Source organism: Lissotriton helveticus, chromosome 1_1 (assembly GCF_964261635.1).
Source record: "Lissotriton helveticus chromosome 1_1, aLisHel1.1, whole genome shotgun sequence".
NCBI classification, from domain to species: domain Eukaryota; kingdom Metazoa; phylum Chordata; class Amphibia; order Caudata; family Salamandridae; genus Lissotriton; species Lissotriton helveticus.
In genome coordinates this window covers 475,763,102-475,782,156 of record NC_136057.1, presented here as the reverse complement: position 1 = coordinate 475,782,156, position 19,055 = coordinate 475,763,102, and the positions used below count along the sequence as shown (strand labels likewise).

General features: G+C 42.6%; 1 protein-coding gene across 1 annotated transcript in view; it reads right to left on the bottom strand.

Annotated features, from left to right (window-relative positions):
- Positions 1 to 19,055, bottom strand: part of MYRFL (myelin regulatory factor like) — an 874,676-nt gene that overhangs the window by 122,607 nt on the left and 733,014 nt on the right. Inside the window, exons 17-19 of the mRNA XM_078673905.1 lie at positions 2,865 to 2,936; positions 2,710 to 2,771; positions 2,454 to 2,606 (exon numbers count right to left, since the gene is read on the bottom strand). Coding sequence (XP_078530031.1) covers positions 2,454 to 2,606; positions 2,710 to 2,771; positions 2,865 to 2,936 — 287 coding nt within the window. The remainder of the gene's footprint in view (positions 1 to 2,453; positions 2,607 to 2,709; positions 2,772 to 2,864; positions 2,937 to 19,055) is intronic.

Here is a 19,055-nt window from a genome sequence, read left to right as displayed (position 1 = left end):
TTGGCAAAGCCAAAAGCCAAAAGCTCTTGCATAGGCAAGACCTATTGGCTTTGCCAATGCTTGTTTAATCTTGGAAACAGTGAGGAGGTTGGCATTGGCCGAGCACAACGTTCTCTGAGGAAGATAATGTTAATATACATGCTGGATAAAGAGCAGACCAACCTGATAGAAGGCTCTATGGGCTCTACAGAGAGATTTGAACAGGACTATATTTGGCAAGAAAAACCAGTGCAGGCAATCCAAGGCAGCTGATGACGACGAATAAGGCAGCAGAGAGAAAGGATATGTGCTTCTATGATGGGTTTTCAGTTGGATTCTTCTGGACGAGATAGAGGTGTGGCTACTTTATGGCTAAATGGGTTTCTTCACCTAAAACACATTGGGCCAGATGTAGGAAGCCTAATTCCGGTCGGTAATGGCCGAAATTACCGAATTTCGGACGTTACCGACCGTAATTACGCTTTTCAGATGTAGGTGGCCAAATTGTAGGATTCGGTAATTTACCGAATCTAGGGCCAGATGTAGGAGCTCTAATACCGGTCGGAAACGGCCGATTTCGGCCGTTTCCGACCGGTATTAGGGTTTTCTAATGTAGGAGCATGCTTTACAGAATCGGTATTTTACCGAATCTGTATTTACAGATTCGGTAAAATTACCGAATCGGTAAATACAGACTCGGTAAAAATACCGATTCTGTAAAAGCACATGTAGGTAGCACATCTTTGAGTGCCGCAGGCCTTTCAGATTCGGTATTTTACCACCCAATCCAATTGGGTGTTAAAATACCGAATTCAGGTGTGCATGCACATGTGTGCATGCACACCTAGCCATGTGACAGACAGACATGCCCTTAGGGCATGTCTGTGTGCCACATGGCGCACATGCCTATTTTTGGGGTGCCAGAGGGTGTCAAAGTGACACCCCCTGCACCCTTGCAAAATTCGGTATTTACCGATTCTGTAATTACAGAATCGGTATTGCCCATTGATTCCTATGGGCTTCAAGGCCCATAGGAATCAATGGGCAATACCGATTCGGTATTTACAGATTCGGTAAATACCGAATCTTAACGATTCGGTATTTACAGAATCTGTAATACCTACATCTCCCCCCTTCATATTTACCGACTCTTAAATACCGAATCGGTAAAATTCGGTATTTAAGAGTCGGTAAATATGAATTACCTACATCTGGCCCCAGTAACTTAAGGAATCAGTAAATTACCGAATTCTTAACATACCGATTCGGTAAATTACCAAATCCTTAATGTAGAGAGCACTCAAGTGAGTGCTTTTTACATTTAAGGATTCGTTATTTACCACCAACTACTAGTTGGTGGTAAATTCCGAATACCTTTCAAAAAGCTATTTTTTGCTTTTTATTCAGTGCCATGTGGCAGACATACATGTCCGTAGGGCATGTATGTCTGCCACATGTGCACTCATGCACTATACAGGGGTGCAACAGGGTGTCAATGTGACACCCTGCCACCCTTGTAGGTCTACCCCCTATTACCGATTCGGTATTTACCGAATCGTTAATTCTCATTCATTCTTATAGGCCTCGAGGCCCATAGGAATGAATGGGGAATACGGATTCGGTAAATACCGAATCGGTATTTACCGATTCGATAAAATTTACCGAATCATTAGCTACATATCATTTACCGATTCTAAAAATAGCGAATCAGTAAAATTCGGTATTTTAGAATAGATAAATGATATTTACCTACATCTGGCCCTATGTCTCCTAAAACCGTATTTCCCTCTTACTTGTAAAATTACTTAACTTTAAAAGCAAAGCAGCTTAAGGTAAAACGTTATTTATAAATTCTTATGTCAGGTAAATAAGTATATGGCACTGCCATGAATACCTCTAAATACCAAACTGGACTTTTATCACACATCAGGCCCGAGGTCTGACCATTTACCAAAGCCCAGTGTGAAAATATTAGTTTCCTAGAAATGTTTTGACATGTGAGCCTTCAAGCTTCATCTCACTACCGGGTTTCTAGTGACTGAATGAATACAAAACAATGGTGATTAATAACTGGATCAGTCTTATAGAAGAAAGTGATAGTCAACAGATTGAAAGTAACAAAAAAGATCAAAGGATTTAGCGAGAGGGGTAAGAGACTAATGGTGAACAGAAGGAAAAATAGTCTTACTTTGAAAGCAGACAAAATAAGAAATGACAAAATTGGTCACTATACAAAGAAAGCTAAGTAATAGACCCATGAAAGCATGGCCGGAAAAAAGACATAGGACTTTAGACATTATAGAATATTTTAGAGGTTAATAATTTAAGAATCAGAAACAAACAGAATACAATAGCATGGGCAAAATTAAAAAAAACATTAGAAACTCAAAAGATTAGTAGGTTGCCGTAAGTTACAATTATAGATCACATAAAGAAGCGGCTCAGAGACATCCAAATTTGCATATATTACTTACGTTCTTCCTTAATATTCAGACCGTTTATTGATCTTTTTTTTGGCAGAACAGGGCAGCAATAAATTTGCGTACAAGGCAAAATATCACAGAAATGTATTTCCATTGCCCTTACAACCGATGTTGTGGTAGTCAAAGAAGTGCTTTTGCTGAAGGCTGTGAAGAAAGACAAGATCTATAAGTAGCATTTGTTGGCAGTAATTATATACATGGACTCCATAATAGTTCAAAGTTAGTCAGCAAAACGTTTACCACCCACCTGGTGAAGTCGTTGTGTGTAGAACGTGTGTTGTTGGAATGTTGGTGCTTGTAGTGTTGGTGCTATTGAAGAAAAAATAGATCAATTAATCAGACCAAGTCATTCTGCACAGAAGCATCAGTTGCTAACAGACGGAAGGAAGATGAAGGACTTACACAAAGGAGGATTCCGGCTCAGTGATTTCCTCTTGCACGTACAGAAGGTAAAGGGTTGAAATGGTCACAGCACTGTAAAACACAGAAATGTTTAGAAGACTAGTGGGTCAGTAGACTAACTGCAATTTTTGGATACTGTTTGCAAGGTAATGCTATACTACTATAGTTCTACTACTACACATAGTATTAATGGTCTGCATCATGGTGAGCCTGCTGGCAAATTATGTGGGTTGTGTCAAATGTATGACATTGTGGGTCTTGTAAACGAAGGAAGGCCTTTGTAGGTAATTAGCCAAGTAGCCATTAGTGTAGATTACAAGAACAGGTTCATTCAGACTATGTTACAGTTACTGTTAAGATGGTAAGTATGCTGCACCAGGGGCAGCATCCTGCTACTCAGCCACACTCATTACAACTGACACTCATACTAACAATCCTCTTGTCAACATTCTATTTCACCACATACACACTGGCGGAGCACCAGGAAACTAGGAGATAACAGGATACAACAGTGGGCATCTTGCCATATGGTGTTGTGTGTGTGGACAAGTGGTGTTGATTGTGCTGGCATCTTATGGAGTTATGTTCTATGATGTTTTTGTGGAAATAAGATTGTGGGTGTGGAAAGGACTGGAAAGAGGAAGAGCATAGTAATTTTCAGGGTTTCTGGTGGGGCTGAGTAGTTAGGTTTTTAGAGTCTTTCAGAAGGCTAGAAAGTTTTAACTGAATCAGTTATTCTAGCAGGTGATACCACTTTTTAGGAGCTTAATAAGAGAAACCGTTGGGTGAACGCCGCGCTTTACAAATGTTTTTTAAATTAAATTAAATTAAATTTAGCTGAGAGTTTCTGATGTTTTGGTCAATGGAATGACCTGTCATTTCTCTATATATGACCTGTCATTTCTCTATATATGAAGGACAGTGGTTAGCACGGTTCTCATTCAAGGTTCAGTTATGTATAGACAGCTTTAAAAAATGAGCAAGCATAATACAGGTTCCAGTTCTAAAAAGTGCTTTATGAACAGCACAAATCACAGGGCTTTGTAGATATCATGCAGAAATAGGATTGACGGGACCCTCTTGCAAGACATCACACCCAACGCTCAGTGAAGCAATAGTGCAAGAAAATACAATAGTGTGTTAGTATGAAACAACTGCACAATTCCTTATCCATTGCAACAGGCCCACAGTCGCTTGCATATATGTGAATCACAGGATGACAACCAGATTGTTTGTATTATATGTCGACGATGTTTTGACCCCACATTAAATTCAATGGTCTCATCAGGACTTAAGTATACCTGAGGGACACATGCTGGAGCCCAGAGTGAAAAATACATTTCTCTGTCCTCCCCTGGTGTGGAGTGTGCGTCTTGGGTAGGTGGGCATAGCAAGGTGCAAGGCCATCTCTGCAAGATCTATTTTTAAAAATTGGTGTAGTGTGGACTGACTTTTTTGTTCCTTAGACACGACGTGCAGCAGCATATAAAGTGACTTTGAGAGATGCCAGGAAAGCTTTGGAGAACCTGTCTATGATAGCATTCCCACCATAAATGTGTGACAAACTAGGGCTTGTACCGCGGCTCTGAAGTCTGCAAGTGGTTTAATAGGCTTGAGTTTCTTGTGCTAGAATGTAGTGATATTGGGGCACTTTGGTATGAGGTAAGATCATTATTTTCTGATTGATAGTGCATGAGTGATCTTGTTGATAAAATCAACATGGGGAAGATGACTAGACATAGTAGTTCTCCAACCCATGTTTGTACTAGAGGAGGATGTTCTCTCAAACAGAGGAGTGGGAACTCTGGTTTAGCTTAAGGGAAAAGGCATTCACCCAGGTTGCTAGTCAGTTCAGGAAAGTAATCAGATTTGATGTTTGAGTGAATGGACATAATGTCTTGTAAGTTAGAGATGATGAGACCATTATGGTCCCTGGTGGACTCCGTAGAACAGTGACCTAAGTGCTTGCGTGCGGGGATAGAATTCATGTTGTAGACTGTTCAGTTTACGGTTACACCCAGGGGAATGAAGACATATAATAGCAAGCTCTGTGTTTGGTGTATTCGTTTACACATACCCAGGCTGGGGAACATGCTACAGCTGGTGACGTGATAGGAGATTTCGTAAATCCAGCAATACGATGAACCAAGAGTGCTCTCCTGGAGAGTTTGCTGTGGTTCAGCAAACTGCACGTGCATACCAGCTGTGTCTCAGTTGAAGGGAATTCAACAGTTGGCGTATGTGGATGTCAAAGCGCCGCTCCGGCCAGTGACAGACCGATGAAGAGAATATAGGCATTACAGAAAGTTTGCTTGCCGTCAGCTAGAAACTTGCTGGTAAAGTCGAGACAAGAGACAATGCGCCATAGAGCCATCATTCATACATATGAAAAGGCTATAGACAGCGACAATCAGGTGCAGAAAAGCGCCAAAGGCAGTGTTCACTGAATGCATGCAGGCACTAAAAGTGAGAAAAATATTTCTAATATAACAAAACGCTAAAGACAGTAGAAACCAGGTACAATGTAAAGAGGTGAGAGTGGTGAAGAATAGACCTTGTGCAAGAAACAAAAGCGCTAATAATCCCAAAGAAAAAGACAGTGCCTCACCATCAAGGAGTGGGCGCGACGACCCAAATGTTATCACACAGCTGGTGCTTAACAGAGGTGTTGGTACCAGTGGGCAGTCAATGCTGCATGAGCAGGCTCTGCTTTCGACAGAAATTTCCACAGGTTTTGATGCAGTTGCCTTCTTAAAACCATTGCCTCCTTTCAACACCCGCCAAAAAGAAGAATACTGGTAACAGATAGACCGCCTGGAACTAAACTTTCAATTATTTCATTGATTTGCTGGAAGAAGCAAATGACAAAAAGATCATTAAGTATCTGAAGAATTTGGCGGGTGAAGGAGTCAAAGGAGTGAAAAAGAAACTACCACACAATGATGAATTGACATACCGTCAAATCAAAGAAGCGTTAAACACCAAGTTCAATCCAATGCCAAATGTTGACTACAAAATGTAAATTTCTAGTCAGGAAAGGCAGAGACCTGGTGAAACGATGGATGAGTTTGTAAAAAGATTTGAGTCGCTCATCAAGCGTTGCAAGTTACATTTGTTCAATGATGAAGAGGCCATGCGTCTTAGAGTAATAGATGGTTATCTCTTATTCCTTCAAATGATGAATGCTGAAAGAGACACTCAGCTTGGAGCAAGTACTGATAGCTTCTAGAGAGGAAGAAAGAGCTGACAGACAAGCAGCTAACATGGAGACCGGAATGGCCCAAAATGAATCAGTTCGAAAAGCAAGCTGAAATACTAGGTTGAAGGCCATAGACCAATGTCTTCAAAGAAAAAGAAGTTGTGTTTTGATGTGGATTTAATTTTCCACATGAAGGTAAATGTCCTGCCATTGGTCAGATATGCAAAGGCTGCGGGAAAGAGAACCATTTTGTAATGGTTGGCAAACCGAGGGAAAGATCAAGTGTATCACGTTGAGGCAACAAAATGGATGCCAGAAAGTTCCAGAGACGTTCCAACCATGCAGGCAAGTAGAAACTGAACGAGGTCAATAGTTGCCAAATTCCTCATCAAATTGTCATCAAATTCCTCGTCTAACAGTTCATCACTGTCATTGTTAAGCCATATTGAGGACGGTGTGTGCGCGATGTCAATATTGACCACTGAATTGCGTGCACATGTAGGATTAGCTTCTTGCAAGGAAGAATGCAGGTCAAAGCTAGATTGACAAATTCAGGCGGGATATTTATTTGAACACTGTCCCAAAATCACATTGAAAGTAAATGGGTACTCCATACCCTTTATGATAGACAGTGAATGAATTAATAACAAGATTTCTTAAGTGCACGGCCACTCAAAAAGAGTGTCCCGGCACTAGACGGAGAGTAGGAAAACAAAAGGAGGAAAAAGGAAGCTAGTGTAAAGATCCACTTCTTGAGTTTCTGTCTGAAAAGAGTCTCATCTTCCATTTGCCTAAATTCTACTGTGAGCCTATTCCAGCTCTGAGGTCCCAGGAATGGGAAGATCTGGTAAGGCAGACCATAGGAATTGTGGCCAAGTGACCACGAGATAAGCAGAAAGTTCTCCCAGATAAGTAATGACGTATCCTGGATGACAAGTAGACTGGACCAGAGTGGTTCATTGCTCTGTGCATTAGAATAATTATCTTAAATGTGATCCGCTTGTTCACAGGGAGCCAATGCAGGTTTCCCAAATGCAACGAGACATGTGCTTTGCATAGTAAATGAAGCATCAAGTGTGCAGCTACATTTTGAACCTCTGCATTTTTTGTCAGCAAGTATTTTGGGAAACCTGCATAAAGGGCGTTAGCATAGTCAAGCCTGGACAGAATTAATGCCAGTACCACTGTTATTCTCAGTAGTACAGAAGGATGATGCAAAATGTATTTTGCAGAGAGCAAGAGTGCAAAGCACGTGCCTCCCACTGTACTGATTCGATTATGCATGGTCATCTGATTATTGAACTTGACTCCCAAGTTTTTTACCGAGTCCACTCGCAGGTTGGGCAGAGAAGCTTCTACTAGCCAGTGAACCTGCAGGTTGAAATTGAAATTGTGACCAAAGCTAAGAACCTCCATCTTGTTGGTGTTACATTTGAACTGTTTAATTTAAACCAAAGAATAACAGCCAAAAGGGTTTAGTCGCATCCGAGGTAATTATCTTACCTTTCGTGAAGAAGACCAATTGAGTGTCGTCTCCATATGATATAATCTCGCCCCCAAAGGATTCACCGAGTGCTGCCAACGGGGTCATGCAGATGTTATACATTGTCTGGTTAGCGCTGGACCCTGAGGCACACTAACAGGGACACTTCTGTTACCTGAGGAAAGTGGCTCATCGAAAAACATTATGCTAGTGAAAAAGTATAATGAACTGTCTCCAGTGTCCTGTTTAACCCCGTCAGAAACCAAAGCATATCCGTGGGATGCTCTGATACCACTGCAAATTCTAGGTTCATTTATATAGCAACTGTGAAACATAAAAAGATAAAAGTACAAGCACCAATTCATGCCCTGCTAGGCACTTCATAGAGTGCATGTTTACTCAGCTTCAGCACTGCTGCTGACATGAGCTGATTTTTGTAAACTACAACATCAATGCCTTTTATGAGATAGTGAATCAGTTTCCATTTTGTTTCATGGACTGGGAAAGCTCAAGACAAAAAAAGTGCAGCTTAAAAATGAATTAGGACATCCGTCCTATAGCTCAACAAAATTGTCAAATCACAATAATTGAAATATGACATAATTGAGTGATCCACTGGTCGGATGATATGGGTGTCTTGCATACTGGTAGTGCCAAAGAATAGTGGAGGCGCTGTTTACATCTGCGTTGATATGCGCAATGCAAAAAGGTGATTGAAAGAGAATGACATCCAAGTCGGCACATTGCTGACATGATTAAGAAGCTCAATGGAGCTAAAGTCTTTTCCCGCGTTGCTTTGAAGACAGGTTATCATCAACTCGAACTGAAAGAAAATTGCTGGCACATTACTACCTTTTCGACTCATGTTGGGTCTATTAGATACGTGAGACTACGTTTCGAAGTGTCTTCAGCTGCAGAACTGTTTCAGGATGTAATTAGTTCTGTAATACAGCGTGTCACCAATGCTTTCAATTACAGTGATGACATACTAGTTTTTGGGGCTACACAGAAAGAACATGATAAAGCTCTCAACGAAGTGTGTTGCATACTTGCTTATGCAGGTTTCACTTTAAATGCAGAAAAGTGTGAATTTCACAAAACATAGCTCAAGTTTTTCAGTCATATGTTTTCTGAAGGGGGAATAACTCTAGATCCAAGTAAAATAGAAAGCCCTTGTCATCCACTTCTGCCCCACAAGATGTAACTATACTTCAATACTTCCTTGGTATGGCCAGTTACAGTTCAAGGTATACACATGACTTTGCCACTTTGAGTGCCCTATTGGGAGACTTAACAAAATGAAATGTTCCATTTCGATGGTCATGTGACTGTGAACAAAACTTCAAGAAAATCAAACATACAATTGAGAACACCGCTGAAATGGCATACTTTGATCCAAAATTGTGAAAGACTGTGGTTGTTGTTCATGTGAGCCCAGTGGGCGTGGGTGCCTTCCTTGCCCAGCACACTGGACATCCCAATGCACCAAGACGTACTGTGGCCTATGCTTGCAGGAGTTTGCCATTGACAGAATATGCCTATTCACAACCTCACAGTGGTATGGGTTTGTGAACATTTTAATGTGTTCTTGTAAGGGAAGCATTTCACGGTTGTCACAGATCACCAAGCATTGCTCACCATTTTGGGTATTCCTAAAGCCAAGATGCCTCCTAGCATTGTGAGGTGGGGGTTGTGACTGCAGGGATATGATTATACAATTGTGCAGCATACAGGAAAAGATCAAAATCCTGCTGAATACTTCTCACAGGTTGCGTGAATCCCTCAACATACTTAATTTAACCCCAAATGTCTGTCTTCCAACCCATGAAAAAGGGCACACGCTGGACCAGATGTTCTCATCGAATCGGATCGAAATGGATGTCCCCCTTGCCTTTACCTGGTCGTACCACTGTTTGATAGGTTTTAAAGTGTGTAGGGAGCCAGATCAGCCCCAACCTCAGGCTAAAACCCACACTAGCGGTTTTAGGCCCTTCCATTTGATCTCGCCAGAGGCTATGCAGTGCGCTCTCAGACGCTTCGCTATTCCCCTCAGCAGTAATCTTGAGAGGGATGTGCACTCTCTAGAGCATTGGCTACAACTCCGGGCCCTTGAACTTGCCCCCCCCAGCCCCTCCCCGAGGGCAGCTAAATTAAACCGAGTTTCTGCCCCTTGTTTTACGGAAGCCCGAAGGAAAAGTTAAAGTGTGTGTAAACACCTTGAAAGTGTGCCGGAGGAATTACAGACCCACTTAGAAGTCCATTTATAAACAGGTGTTGAAAGACCATTATAGGAAAGTCCACGAGGGAAAGAAACTCTTTTTTTCCATAAATATTGATCAGGTGGGCAATAAAAGCAGAGAACTTTTTAATTTTGTAAAAAGCTTCTGCTCTCCCACGGCAATCAGTTGCCTGTTTGTTCCCATGAGCGTTTGGACCAGTCGTATGGCCTGTTTCTTCTCTGATAAAATTAAATCATCCACGATTCTTTCGAAGTTCAGTCATGAGCGCTAGAGGCAGCAATTAGTCTGCGCCCTGACGCTTGTTGTAATACTGATTTCTCCCTTGTGAAGTTTTTCCTGCTGTTACTTTGGAGCAATCCCTGGCACTCATGAAAACTCTTAAGTCCCGCTCACCATCTGATCCTTGTCCAGCAAAAGTACTGTCTTCCATTGCAGAAGTGATTAACCCTGTAGTAAACTTGATTTTGAACACCGCCCTGCGGGAGGTGCACATGCCGCAAACCTGGAAACACGTCAACATTCTCCTGCTCCTAAAGAAACTCACAGCAGACCCTTAGGACCCCGGTAACTAAAGGCCTATATCCCTCCTACCTTTCTTCTCCAAGGTCTTGGAGAAATATGTCAATACAGTCACCACGAATTACGTGGAAGACAACCATCTTCTGCACCCGAGCCAGTCGGGTTTCAGAGCTAATTTCAGCACGGAAACGGCAGTGCTAGAAGTTGCTGAAAGCCATGCTGGATAGAGGAGGCAATGCGGTTTAGGTGTTGTTGGACCTTTCCGCGGCCTTCGATACCATACCCCACATCAGATTATTGCAAAGACTCAAGGAGGGCGGTTTCGGAGGCACAGTATTGAGATGGTTCACCTCCTTCTTAAATAACCGTTCACAAATGATCTGGTCTCCGCCTTTCACCACCACAATCCCTCCCATGAATATTGGGGTTCCACAGGGCTCAATTTTGAGCCCAGCATTGTTCACCTTGTATATGGCCCGTCTTGCTCTCCTAGCCGAGAAATATGGTGCCAAAATAGTGTTGCATGCGGAAAACACTCAATTGTTGTTCATGTGCGAGAAGGGTGCCAAGTTCAAAGGCAATGTGATCAACACCTGCCTTTCAGAGGTTTTTTCTTGGCTTAGACAAAACCAACTGAAGTGTAACTCTGAAACGTCAGAGATCATTTTCTTTGGCTCACGTCCATGTGATGCATGGCACACTTGGTGGCCGCAGGACATGTCTCCCCCCTTGTCTTCAGTTACCACCGTGAAAAATCTGGGGGTCAAATTGGATGTTGCTCTCTCTATGAAGGCTCAAGTCCAATCGGTGGCAGGGCCCTGTTTTGGGGTGATGAGAATGCTGAGGAACTTTCTCCCCCTGCTCCCAGTCTCTTACAGGAAAACAGTCGTCCAGGCCCTCGTGGTTTTGAGACTGGACTATGTGAACTCCCTGTACTTGGACCTCCCTGATCATTTACTTGGCCAACTAGAAGGTGATCCAGAATGTGGCGGCCAGGGCCATCTTTTTGACAGGGCTCACATGACCCATTTTCTGTCTTCCCTACATTGGCTTCCGGTGCGGAATAGAATCCATTTCAAAGCGCTAGTCTTGGTCTTCAAAGCTTTTCATAAGATTGGAGCCCCCTACCTTAGGGAAAGATTTCAGCTCTATATATCTCAACGTACCTTGAGGTCCTCTGCTCAGCTCCTGACCTCTACTCTGAAGGTCCTTCTCTCCCGGGGGGGGGAAGATCCTTCCAAGTGGTGGCCTCTCGGCTATGGAATAGCCTACTTCTCCCTCTTAGACAGGCACCGGACCGCCTTACTTTCAGGAGGAATCTAAAAACATGACTTTTCCAACACTAGGATCTGACCGATTTCTGCTGTGGGGTGACGTACTGTTTGCAGTTATGTGGTCTTCTTTTGTTCTAGTGCAGGGACACTCTTGGGAGTAGCCACGCGCTTTATAAATACCAGATAACATAACATAACATGTAATAATACCGTGTCAGGGCACCACTTCTAAAGCGGCTGATGCTTATGTTAACTTCTTTGTGAAATCCAGTACACCTGCTGCCATATCGGTAGAACAAATCAGTGCTGCTATGAGAGCAGACCGAGAATTGCTAATGCTCAAAGACATTATTACACAGCAGTATTGAAGAAAACATATGTAACCTCTTATTGATGGCCTAGAATACCAGAAATTCAAAAATGTGCAGGAAGAACTTCCATTCACTTCAGAAGGCATCATCTTACGAGGAGCGAGAATTGTCATACCTGAGAGTCTGAGACAACAAGTCATTGAACTGGCACATGAATTGTTGCTACCAAATGAGCGCTGCGGGTCTGACTGTGAAAGAGTTGAAAAGGAATTAAGGGCCTGTCATTTGGGCAACTGCTTGTCATCCAAAACGACTCCAAATCTTTTAAACTTGTCTGATCTCCCAAAGCATGCATGGGAAAAGATGGCATTTGATTTCTTTGGGCCCATTAAAAATGGACATCATCTACTTGTCATTGTTGATGAATACTCCCATTTTACCCTCGTAGAGGATCTGTCATCAACTACTTGTGACAGAGTCACTAAAAGATTCAAAAGTATTTTTGCAACACAGAATGTTCCTTCGATTTTGTAAATCTGACAATGGCCCTCCTTTCAATAGTCGAAAATGTAAAGATTTCCTCACTCATCTGAATGTCAAGCATCAGAAAAGCACACCTCTATGGCCACAAGCCACAAGAATGGTGTTGTTGAGAGGTTCATGAGCACTCTCAAGAAGACTTTTCAGCATGCAGCACTAGAAAAGCTTGACTTCAAATCAGTTTTTCAGTCTACGCTTTTGGATACAGGCCAACTCCACTTTCTACCACGGGTGAAAGCCCTGCCACCCTAATGTGTGGGAGAGACGTAGGAACCAAGTTGCTAAAATGGACCGTTGAAACTTCTAGTGACATTGATAAACTTCATATTACTGAGCCATATCACAAATGAAAAATGAAAACATATGTGAATAGGTGTCGCTGTACTAGGAGCACTGGGTTCAAAAGAGGAGACCGTGTTATTGCCAGGCAGAAACCGAAATGCAAGTCTGATGCTTCTTTTGATGTTGACCCATTGAGGGCTGTAACTAGTAAAGAACACATGGTGACTGCTCACCATCCTGGAAAGTCTATTACGTGAGAGTCCTCGCATTTCAAGCACCTGCATCGACATTCGCCAACTCCAGATGTCAGAAGTGAGACTTATCCACCTGAGTATGTAGAGAGCTCAATGACTGTGTCACTGTCTCTGTCACCAGTGCCAGTCATTGACACTACTCCTGTATCTCTGCAGCCTTACAAGCACTAGATCTGGGCAAGTGATTCGAGCACCAAGACGACGTATTGAAGAGTTGTGATATATATATGTTTCTACTTTGTATTTAACAAAGGGGAAGATGTAATGTCTTGTGAGTCCCTGATGGACTCCATAGAACAGTGGCATAAGTGTGTAGTGGTTTTGTCCACCACGTGCCCTGTGCGCGTGGACTCTGTTCTCCCCTGCCTCGCGCTGCCCGTTGGCTCACGAGGGAACGTCACTTATGACAGTTAGGTCAGACGGTTTGCCGGCCATTATTACGCTGATCTGGCTTGCATGCCGGTCTGTCATGTGGGAACTAAATAAAGATTTCACTTAAACTCTTCTCCTGTCTGCGAGTTATTACACTCGATTATGGCGACGAGAGTTCGAGTTCCCACGAAGAACCCACAAAATAACATGGTAACAGGTTGCAGCTTAAAACCAATTGTCATCTGAAGAAACATACGAAACTCTGCGTACCTTGAGGCGGGTTGCTGTTTCCACTGGATAGCAAGGAGCTGTGTCCCAGCCTTGAAAACACATGACGTTTTGACGCGACGTTGCTGAGGGACGGAGCGGAGCTTCTGAAGTGAGGAGGTGGAGTCGTCGCACTCTGATTTCTGTGGTGGAAGCGCACGATGGTACTGCCTCTGTCAGTCTTCCTGTTTGCTCCTCCCTCTGTCTGACTGCAGTGCAAACCAAAGAGGTACAACTTATGTGGAAATGCTGTGGGTTTAGTTCCGAGTACAAGCGGAACGGAACGAGTGTGGAAAGCAAGGGAAAAAAAAGGTATTTTGAATTTTTCTTCTAATTGTGGCAGCAACATTATTGTTGGTCTTTAGTGGTGTTACCATCACCCTTTCATGAGCGTAAAACGTACAGCGTGCAACGTAACACAGTGGCACGCACACTTGTAAGAAAGGAAAATAAAAACATTCCTTTGGCCAGTTACAATGGAGAATAAAATAAACGAGGATGGTGACAGAATTTTTCTGTGTAGGGAGAAGAATAATTTTGAAGAAAAAAGGAATTTTTACATGTAATATTCTGGAGTGCAACAGTATTTTGCGAATTACAAACATTTAAAAAGGCAGTGTTCACTGTTGGCTTTTGGTATCTATCTTCAAAACATGCAAGCTGTCCATCCTCCACCACCGTTTCTTGATGCTCCTGGAGAACCACCAGTGGTGTGGAGAAAATGGTTCGATGCATTTGAAAATTATTTGAGGGCAATTGGGGTGCACAGATTCAGACCAGAACGGAAAAGGTTTTTATTGCTACACTCTTTAGGGTTTGAAGGTAGGGACACTCTCAAACATTTACCAGAGGCTGAAAATGAAGCAGGGGAGGAACCTGATGAATACCAAAGCACGGTAAGGAAACTGGCTAAAAGATACGATAAACAACCAAGTGCAGTAGTGTTGAGACATACATTTTTCAAAAGGGCGCACAAGATGGATGAGGATGTGGACACTTACATAACGGTTCTAAGAAAAATGGTCGCTGAATGTGAATTTGAGAATTTTAGCGAACAGCTGGTTCATGACCAATTTATTAGTAAATGTCTTGACAAAACTATTAGACAAAAACTACTCTCTTTAGAAAACCCGTCTCTTGATGAATCCATTCGCATTGCAAAAAGCATAGAAACTTCTCAAACATCTATTAAAGAACTTGAAAGTAAAAACACTGAATGGTCACTCCGGTACGCCTCACGAATTATTAAAAAAGAAAAGACCTTCAACAAAATCATTTTTTCAAGAGAACTGATATATGTTTTAAGTGTGGTTATCCTTTTCACACAAAAAATGGTAGACCATGTCCTGCGAAAAACGCAGTATGTCGCTCCTGTGGCAAGATTGGACACTTTGATAAAGTGTGTCAGACACACAAAAAAGGTAATGTTCGTGTAGGGTGTGTCAAAGACTCAAGTGACAGTGACAACAATGACACTCTTAGTGAACTAAAGGACGTGGTGCTTGTAGTGAATGACGGAGGTTTTTAAAGTGGAGATCCTAACGACTGTGTGGATCCATATGTTGTGATTGCGGTTGGTGACAAAAATTTGAGACTTCTAGTGGACTCTGGTGCGCGCATCACAATGATTACAGAATCTCTCTTCAGAGAAAAATGGGGGGAAAGACCTCTTCAACCACCTGATCCCGAACCAGTATCCTATGAAGGGCGCAAAATAGACCTCCTAGGTTATTTTGAGGATGTAATGATTTTCAAGAATAGGCATATACATGGGAAGATATATGTGGCTGTGCATGGTTTGAACATATTAGGATGGTTCCATCAAGGTTTGTTTAACATGATGTTATGCCCAGGTGCCAGAAAACAGGTGTTAGTGATCCGTGATCACGCACATGTTGAAGAGCTGCTCAACAAATATCCAAAAGTATTTTCTGGTGAGTTAGGAAGAATGAAAGGGTTCAGACATAAAATAAAGGTAAGAGATGATGTTGTGCCTGTGAAACATAAGATCAGAAGCATACCCTTCAGTATAAGAGAAGACCTGGAAAAATAACTTATGTCCATGCATAAAAGAGGTGTGATCGAACCCATTGAGTCCTCAGACTGGTCTTCGTCCTTAGTGATTGCACGGAAAAAAAATAATGAATTGAGAATTTGCATTGACTTACGCAGCCTAAATAAGGTGATTTGGGTGGATTCGCACCCCTTACCTAACATCACAGAAATGCTGGGAGGGGTAGCAGGGGCCAAAGTTTTCTCGAAACTAGACCTGGCCTCTGCATACCACCAGATAGAGCTTGATAAAGACTCACGCCATTACACTGCATTCAACTCCCCTTCAGGTATGTTCCAATTCTGACGCTAGCCGTTTGGCCTGGCTTCGGCAGCTTCTGTCTTCCAAAGAGTCATGGTCAACTTACTCAAAGGCATAAAAAACATAGCGATATTTCAGGATGATGTCCTTATATTTGCAAAAGATCAAACTGAACATGATATGACCCTGGACAAGATCCTCACCATTTTTCAAGAGCACGGTGTGGTTCTTAAACGCGACAAGTGTGTGTTCTCAAAAGACAAGGTGGAATATTTGGGTCACACCATCTCCAGTGCAGGGGTCACACCTAAGCCAAGTCTTGTCCAGGCCATTTTGGATGCTTCTGCTCCAAAAGACAAAGCGGGGGTTAAATCTCTGCTTGGTCTAACGGAGTTTTATGCACTTTTTATTCAGGATTATGCCACCAAAGTACGTCCCATTTCATGATTGTTGAAAGATAAAAATGAATTTGTGTGGGACGATGACTGCAAACAAGCATTTATGTGGCTCAAAGAACAACTAAGCACAGTCAGAGCTTTGAAACCGTTTGTACCAGATGTACCATGCACGTTGACTGTGGATGCCAGTAGCTACGGATTGGGAGCAATCTTGACACAGGATGTTGGTCTTCAGGAACATACAATTGGTTTTGCATCAAGGGTACTGAGGGATGCAGAAACACATTACTCTGTCATTGAAAAAGAACTTCTAGCATATTGGTGGGGCATTGAGAAATTCGAGAATTATCTATGGGGCAGGAAATTCACATTACAAACTGACCATAAACCTTTGGTTGTTATTTTAGGAAACACCAACAATCGCAACGCTACACCACGCATAGCTTGTCTTGCATCAAAGCTCTTACAATTTAACTTTGAGGTAACACACATCGCAGTGGGCAAAAATGTAAGGACTGATGCACTGTCACGCTTGCCTCCAGTTCCTAGTGATTCCATTCAGTGTGATGAAGACATTGATTATGATGAAAAAGAGGATTGTATAATAGCTAGTATTGAGTTAAGGAATGTGTGTTCAGTTGTGGAAGAAAGTTGGTATGCAGCTATGGCCAAGGATGAAGTCTTGAAAGATGTAAAGAAATACATAATCCAGGGGTGGCCAAAAGAAAGGAATGTGGATGTGGCCTTACAACCGTTTGTAAAAATCTGTGAAGAACTTTCTGTAGAGGATGGAATAGTGTTCAGACTAGATAAGCTAATACCTCCTGGAAGCATTAGAAATACCATCCTCAAAAAAGCACACGAGGGACATTTGGGAGCCACTCTCACAAAACGTAGGGTCCGAAAATACTTCTGGTGGCCACAGATGGATAGGGACATTGATGCTCTGGTGCAGGAGTGCACCATTTGTACCAGCAGCAATAAGAGTCTCCGCACATCTAATCCCCCCCTCACTCCTATACCACTCCCCGAAGCTCCGTGGGAGAAACTGGGCATTGATGTTTTAGGGCCTTTCCATTCTCTGCCTCATCAGTGTAAATTTGCCATTGTTATGATGGATTATTAACAAAGTGGCCAGAGGTTAGGTTTGTATCAAGAGCTGACTCAAGGGAGATACTTGACTTTCTGAAAGAGATCTTCATGAGAGAGGGATTCCCCAAATCCATTGTTTCCGATAACGGGGTGCAATTTGTGTCATCTGACGTGGAAGAATTTCTTAAAGAATCTTCTATCACACATCTTAGAAGCTCTCTATACCATCCTCAAACCAATGGATTGGTCGAGAGACCCAATAGAGTTATTGTAGATTGTGTCAAATGGGCCATTGAACACAACAAAGTTGTACCCCCTACGGTAAGAACAATGTTGCGGTTCTACAGGACCACCCCCCATTCATCTACGGGAGTATCTCCCTTTGAACTTCTTAGAAGCAGCAAACCATGTACGGAATTTAGACCTGCATGAATGACAGAATGGTTCAAATCCAACACTACACCACAAGAGCTAGAAAAAAGGGTCAGACGCAAGGTTGATGTGGTCCAATGCAAGCAAAAGGTATACTTTGATGACAGGAAGCGGGTCACAAGCAGGGAGATTGCTGTAGGCGACTGTGTGAAAATAAAGAAACAGGGTTTTGTAAAAAAAGGAGAGTCAAAGTTCAGTAAACCTGTTGTTGTGGACAAAGTGTGTGGCAGTGCTGTTCGTGTCAATGGACGCAACTGGTGGAATTTGAACAAGGTCGTAAAAGCTAAAGATGTGGACGGTGATATGTGCAATTCTATTGATGCATTAGATGTGTCACGCAACTCTGTTTCAGGTGACTGCAGTGTTCTTGATTCATGTAATCCTCCTACTGTTTTAAGGAGGAGCTCAAGAGTGGTCAGAATTCCGGTCAGGTACCGGCGTTAGTCCTTTTCTCCTTCCGCCTCCTGTTCTCTACCTTTCTTGTTTGCCTCTTCTTTTCCCCTTCCCTCTTCTTCCCTATTGTTTCTCTCTCTTCTCTGAGGAAAGGAGATATATGTAGTGGTTTCGTCCAACGCGCGCCCTGTGCGCGTGGACTCTGTTCTCCCCTGCCTCGCACTGCCCGTTGGCTCACGAGGGAACATCACTTATGACAGTTAGGTCGGACGGGTTGCCGGCCATTATTATGCTGAGCTGGCTTGCATGCCGCTCTGTCATGTGGGAACCAAATAAAGATTTCACTTAAACTCTTCTCCTGTCTGCGAGTTATTACAAAGTGCTTGGGTGTGGGGATTGAATTCATGCTGTAGAATGTTCCGTTTATAGCTACACGCGGAGGAATAAAGATGTGTAATACCAAGCTCTGTGTGTGATGTAATTATTTACATGTTCCAGGGAAGGACGCTACAGCATTTCCAAGCAAAGTTAGCTTTCATCTACATACTTATGTATGTTGATGCACTTTCCTGAATCATTTTGTCCAATGGTTCCATGTGTAGATTTAATAGGAAGATAATGTTGTACACTTGGTCTAGCAACATTTTTAGCAATATAGTAGGCAATCTAAAAGATTCCACTTGAACAAATTGGAAGGCAGAGAAGTATTTCAGCACTTGACCTTCCTCTCATATTTTGGTGTACAGTATGTTGAGCAGTGTTTCATGGTTTAAAGTGTTAAATGCAGCAGAACCAGGAGGAAAGAACTCTCTTCATTTAGT